At 35.8% G+C, this 7,185-nt stretch overlaps 1 protein-coding gene across 1 annotated transcript; it reads left to right on the forward strand.

Annotated features, from left to right (window-relative positions):
• The first annotated feature begins 5,116 nt into the window (after nt 1–5,116).
• On the forward strand, nt 5,117–6,696 carry LOC107813424 (dirigent protein 16-like). Its single transcript, XM_016638699.2, has 2 exons — nt 5,117–5,629; nt 6,205–6,696. The coding sequence occupies exons 1-2, from the start codon at nt 5,230–5,232 to the stop codon at nt 6,546–6,548; spliced, it is 744 nt and encodes a 247-aa protein (XP_016494185.1). The 5' UTR covers nt 5,117–5,229; the 3' UTR covers nt 6,549–6,696.
• The last annotated feature ends 489 nt before the right edge of the window (nt 6,697–7,185 follow it).

A 7,185-nucleotide genomic window follows, 5' to 3' on the forward strand; every position in this document is an offset into this window, starting at 1 on the left:
AGCGGTATGTGTTCTCGCCATCTGCGAGAGAATAAGAGTAGAAGAGTTCAATCAGTATTGAGAAAGCAAAATCGCACGACAGAGAAGAATAGAAGTGAAACTTGTTCCTAAACTTCATAGCCTCTGGAAGATAAGCACAGACGTCTCCGTGCCGATCCTCCAGACTCTACTAAGCTTGCTCGTGAATCGTGAGACCTAAGCAACCTAGGGCTCTCATACCAACTCTCACGACCCGAAATTTTCCACTGACGGGACCGTGATAGTGCCTAACATTTCACTTGCTAGGCAAGCCAACGTTGAAAAATCGTTAAACCAATTTCTTATTTCCATTCAGTAAATAACAATAATTAACTAAGATGAAATATAATAAGTGCGTAATATCATAAAACTGTATTAATTACTATCACCCGAATCTGGAGTCACAATTCACGAGCATTCTAGAATTTACTACAAGTAATAGTCTGAAAGAAATACAACTGTCTGAATGAAAGATAACAGTAGGACATAAAAGATAGATAGTGACTTCAAGGTCTGTGAACGCCGATAGATCTACCTTGAGTCTCCGAACAACAGACTAGTAGCAAATCTTGATCAACCTAAGATGGTATCAAAATCTGCACAGAAAGTGCAGAGTGCAGCATCAGTACAACCGATCCCATATACTGGTAAGTGTCGAGCCTAAACTCGGCGAAGTAGTGACGAGGCTAGGATAAGACACCCACATATAACCTGAACAGTATAATTATGCTAGTGGCAATAACAGTAAATAAAGCAATAACGCAGAAATAATTGGAAAGGGACATACATTGGGGGAATACAACATAAAGAGTGAGAATAATAAAAAGATAAAATTAAACAGAAAATCCTTAAACAAATTGTGCAATTAAAACAGCAAAGGAAAACTGCACGGCATCACTCTTCGTGCTTTTACTCACAACCTCACCAAAATAAATAAATAGAACGGTACGACATCACCCTTCGTGATTTTACTCTGAATCTCACCAAATAAATAAATAGAACGGCACGGCATCACCCTTCGTGCTTTTACTCTCAACCCAACTAAATAAATAAATAGAACGGCACGACATCACCCTTCGTGCTTTTCACTCTTCCTCACAATATATATAATGCATGCATGGCATCACCCTTCGTGCTTTACATTCTTCCTCACAATATAAATAATGCATGCACGACATCACCCTTCGTGCTTTACACTCCTCACCAATCATAAAATCAATAACATTGGATAGATAAGAGTATCACAAAGAAACCAGTATTTTACCCATAATCAATAGCACAATGTAATCTCAACCTTGAATCAATATTCGAAAGTTACCAAATCTCAGTGAAATCAAATATGAGTCACCCATCATTTCAAATAACCCGATAAGCATGGATAGTAGAATTTAAGGCTACAAAATAGACAAGAATAGAATTTCACTCGCATGCTATGACTCGACAACGACACATAGATGCTCTTCACCTCACCTATACATCGTATTTAACAACCAAACACGTAGCAAATGAACACATAATACCTATTCCCTCAAACCAAAGTTAGACACGACACTTACCTCGCTCCGAAGGCCACTAAATTCTCAATCACAGCCTTTCCTTTGGGATTCACCTCAAAACCACTCGTATATATTCAAAAATGACTCAATAATATCAAACATTGCTAAAGGAATCAATTTTAATGAATAATTACAGATTTCCCAAATTTTCCTCCAAAAAGTCAAAAATCGACCCCGGGCCCGCTTGGTCAAAACCCGAGGTTCGGACCAAAATTCATTTACCCATTCACCTCCGAGCTCGAATATGTAATTGGTTTTGGAATCCGACCTCAAATCGAGGTCTAAATCCCCAAATTTCTGAAATCCCTAGTTTCTACCCTAACCCCTAATTCTATCATAAGCACTCTAGATTTTAGGTTGAATTCTAGTAAAATGAAGTAAAAGATTAAAAGAAATGAGTTAATGAACACTTACCTATGATTTGGGGAAGAAACTATCCTTGAAAAATCTCCCTAGGCCTCATATCCTTTTGAAACTAGAAGAAAAATGGCTGGAGTCCGAATTAAATGAACTCACTGCCCAGCGACCTTCGCACCTGCGGTGCTTTGGTCGCAGCTGCGCATCCGCACGTGCGGACAGGACGTGCGCTTTGCGAAAAAGGACTAGGCCAACTGGGGTCGCACCTGCGGACAAGGTTCCGCTTCTGCGGTCCCGCTCCTGCAGAGAGAAGTCCGCATCTGTGGAAAAATGAAGTCCAGGCCCGGGTCGCACCTGCGGGGTTATCGCTCGCACCTGCGACCAAAGGCTCGCAGGTGTTGGCACACCAGATTTGGTGCACCAGCTGCCTTGTTAAGGTTTGAACTCAACTCGCGCATCGCCCGAATGGCACCCGAGCCCTCGGGGCTCCAGACCAGCATGCACGCAAGTCTAAAAAATCATACGGACTTGCTTGCACGATCAAATCGCCAAAACAACACCTAGAACTATGAATTTAGCACCAAATCAAATGAAATTCTCAAGAACACTTTAAAATTTCTATTTTCTCAACTGGACGTCCGAATTACGTCAAATCAACTTCGTTTCTCACCAAATTTCACAGATAAGTCTTAAATATCATAATGAACCTGTACCGGGCTACGGAACCAAAATACGGACCCGATACTAACAATGCCAAATATCAATCAATTCTTAAAAACAAATAATTTCCAAACTTTTAATTTTTATCAAAAATTCATAACTCAAGCTATGGACCTCTGAATTCGATTTCGGGTATACGCCCAGGTCTCATAATTCGATACGGACCTACCGGGACAGTCAAAGCATGGATTCGGGCGCGTTTACCAAAAATATTGACCGAAGTCAACTAAAATTAACTTTTAAGGCAAAAATTCTTATTTTCATTAGTTTTAACATAAAAGCTTTTCGAAAACCTGCCCGGACTGTGCACGCAAATCGAGGAGGGTAAAATGAGATTTTTAAGGTTTAAGAGCGCAGATTCGAGTTCTAAAACATAAGATGACCTTTTGGGTCATCACACTTACACTTCATAGACAAATTAAAAAGCTATACTTTTGTCATATTAATATGTCTATATGTTGTCTTTTGACAAATAATTATCTCTTCTAGAACTCTGTACGTAAAACTTATACAAAGTAACATATATATATATATATAGAGAGAGAGAGAGAGAGACAAATAATCATGTAAGTTTAAAGTTATATACAGTCAATCGAACTTATAATTCAACAAATGTTCTATGTGTTAAATAGCAAACTCTAGGTTCAATGTACATGCTTTGCATGTATATTTCCAATTAATTGTTATAAAACGTATTTTAAAAAGATAAATTTTTAATTGCATGCATTCACCAAGTATATAGATAAAAAAATAATTAAATATTTCTTGAACCTTCCAAGATGAATGATTAAATTAGATAATTGGTGTCCTTGTTCTAGATAAAAAATAAATAAATATCTTATAAGAGGAATGTCTTACCTGTAATAGGAAAAGGTGCAGAGGCGAGCATGATGTATCTGATAGGCTACCTCGAATCTACAGCGAGAAAGAGAACTGAACCCAGGGGCAGATGCAGTGGTCATTAACTCTATTTCTTCACGTTATTTTCTTCTACAATAAGCTACATGCTAATCACCGCAAATTCCAAAGAAAAAAAAAAAGAGGAAAAAAAAACAAAGGAAAAGAATCTAGGGAGAAAATCTTAGTGTGGTGTAAATCTTAAATATTAGGCATAGGCATAAGAAAGATACCAAAAATAGGAGAATCGAAGTGGTAAATTTATACTTGATTTCAGAGTTCCAAGTCTTGTAGTTTAATTCGAAAATGAATTCCATCATTGGGTAATTTATAGTTATAAAAGTCTATCAACATTTCGAGAATATTTTAGTCGTTCAACATTTAGTATAAATTATTCGTGCTTTTATAATAATATATATAATATTTCAACTATTATTTTTACAGCGGTTATGCAGTGTTATTTTTTCCTGTTATATTGCTAAACGTAACTCAATGTCTCAATACCGATCTTCATTCCTTTCACCAGAGGAGGTAGCACTAGTCAAAGAGAAAGAGAGAGAGTCTATTCAAAGCGATATTGTTCTAGTTTCTTGAAAAACGTTAACTTGTCGCTAATCGCTTATACTGGTTCGTCCAGATAGTGAGCTCTTTTCAGAATTGCAAACACAATCCATAGCATATAATCTTCCTAAGACCGGACTTCGGACACAAAAAAATGTTAATAACAGAACATAGCTACAAATCTGTCTTAGTGCACAAAAATATCAAATAACTAAGTTTTGTAATGTGAACAATACCAGCTTCCAAGCTGTTTCCAATCATTCAACATGTCATACTTGCTCTTTAAATTGTTCTGGTCTGGATAGGTATTAATTATTCGGAAAATGGTCATATATATTTGCCCTTGCACTCTTTAAAAAAAGGTTATATTTGTCCTTCGTTATACTTTTTAGATATATTTATCCTTACCGTTATACTTTATGATCATATTTGCCCTTGTACTCTTCAAAAGGGATATATTTGCCATTCGTTATACTTTTTTGATATATTTATCCTTACAATTATACTTTAGGATTATATTGCGGGATTTAAAGTGGGATTAATTAGATTATTTCGGTCAAACCAATTTGCACTTGTTCTGAATAATCGGATTATAGATAATATAGATAACAAACTAACTGCCAAACCACCAGTATTAGGACAGAAAACGAAGATATCTAATATACCAATAAGAATAAATAAAAGCTAGAATTAAGATGGATTAGGTTCAATAATTGACTGTGGATCATTCTCTGATCTGTAATGGACCTCTTTAATAGATAATACTAGTCTTACTTGTAAAGGTCTCCTTCCAACTGAATTATAAAGAAGCGAAATGAAACTAACAAGACTATACATATTTTAAAACACAAATTAATCATCCATAGTATAAAACTTTCTGTTGTTAGTATATATAATGGATTACACAAAAATTTGTGAGGTTTAGTTGAAATAACTCCAAGAATTGAACCATAACTCTATCTCACAACAACTCCACCTCCTCTCATTATGATCATCACATCTCTATATGAAGTTTCAATCTTGAGCTCTTTAAGTATAATTAATCCAAGAAAACATCTTAAACCAGCACCCAAAACATAAAGAAAAAACCTCTTTTTTCCCTGATAAGCAAATCCTCAAAATGCTAAGTCAGTCACCATCTTCCATTTTCATTGCATTCTTATTTGCAACAATAAACTTGGCACTCCTTGTTTCTGCAATTGATACTCAAACTCCTGGAGAACCGATCCTGGAATTATACATGCATGATATTCTTGGAGGCAGTAATCCAACAGCTAGGCCGATAACCGGATTATTAGGCAATATTTACAGTGGACAAGTCCCTTTTGCAAGGCCTCTTGGTTTCCAACCTCCTAAAGATGGTGTAGCAATTCCCAATTCCAATGGTGCAATCCCAACATTTAATATCAACGGTGTTCCACTAGGAACTGGCTTAGCAGGCACAACATTTGCTGGTAACCAGAATAGCCAAACTACTGTGACTACTCAATTAGGTCCTGATGGCTTGGGCCTCGGCTTTGGTACGTACAAATTTAAGTTGTTAGAAAAATCACACATTCAATTACCTTATTTATATTAGTATGTTTCAACATGCCTCAACATGTCCTCTCACTTGTCAGCTTGATTACTTTTCATTGGCGTAAACATAGTTTTTTTCGCTTTATTGAACAGAATCAATTGATTTAATGCAGGCATAACTCTTTCCTTTGTCCTTTCCCCCAATTTTTGCTCTCACTAGTGGTTTACTCCCTATCTGAAGCACCCCTTTTCCATTCATAGAGAGATTCAATCGTCAAAATCAATAAAAAGACCATCATGACCATCTTATCTAAAATTTTAAGTAATTAGAGAGATCACGTTTTTAACAATCTTAATTATATTATTTATATCTTAACACGACCTCAAGTGTGGGTCTAATTATTTTTCATTGACCAAAAACGTGAAAATGTCTTTTGCTTTTTGGGTGCCAGTTGGATTTGAGCCTAGAACCTGTTGCATACTCTGTTATCATGATGAATTGTGTGATCATGTTATTTTAAAGCTTAAGTCGTCACTAAGGTCACGCATTTTATTAACTTTTATTATATTTCAACAGGTACCATTACTGTTATCGACGACTACTTGACTTCCTCCCCTGAGTTGGGCACACAAAATCTTGGAAAAGCTCAAGGTGTCTATGTTTCAAGCTCTGCAGATGGAAGTACTCAAATGATGGCGTTTACGGCCATGTTTGAAGGAGGGGAATATGGTGATAGTCTCAATTTCTTTGGAGTTTACAGAATTTCAAGTCCCATGTCACGAATTTCAGTTACAGGAGGAACTGGTAAGTTTAAAAATGCTTGTGGATTTGCAGAGATTCGTTCCCTTATACCAGCTGGTCAACATGTCACAGATGGTGCAGAGACATTGTTAAGGATTACTGTCCATCTTACTTATTGATATTTCTTTGTCGAATCTTTTAAACAAAAGATTGTGGATTGTTTTGTGTGAAAAAATTGTAATCACTTTGATTTTGTGTTTTGTTTCTGTCTCACTTTGGCATTGAATGTAAACATATACTATATATATATCCTTTGTATTCAGTAACAATTTATCTCAATCCTAAGTACTTGGGTTGTATTTTATCTTGATTTGTTGAACTTTTGAGCTTTCATATTTTTTCTGTTTGTTTCACTTAGCTACAAAATGGTTAAAAGAAAATAGTTATTCAAAATAGTTATCTATCCATATTATCCATTAAAAAATGGGTTGGATAATGAACCTTTTAAAAGTGGGTCAAATATGAATAAAAATCATATTATCCATTTAGAAAATGGATAATCAATAGATAACTAATGAGTTTAACTTTTACATTTGTAAAGCCTCAAATTCGGGTTTTCGCAAGTTTGGAAGACTAAGAATTCTCCCAAAAGTGATCATATTCAAGAAGTCATGGATAAAATAGATATTCATATTATCCGCTGGTTAAACCATTTTTTATCCGTATTAAATATAAGTCGGATAATTTAACCGTTTTGACATTACCCGTATCTGACCCGACCCGACCCGTCCATTTGCCATCCCTAGTTCCGCTAGT

Source organism: Nicotiana tabacum, chromosome 15 (genome assembly GCF_000715075.1).
Source record: "Nicotiana tabacum cultivar K326 chromosome 15, ASM71507v2, whole genome shotgun sequence".
Lineage (NCBI taxonomy): Eukaryota > Viridiplantae > Streptophyta > Magnoliopsida > Solanales > Solanaceae > Nicotiana > Nicotiana tabacum.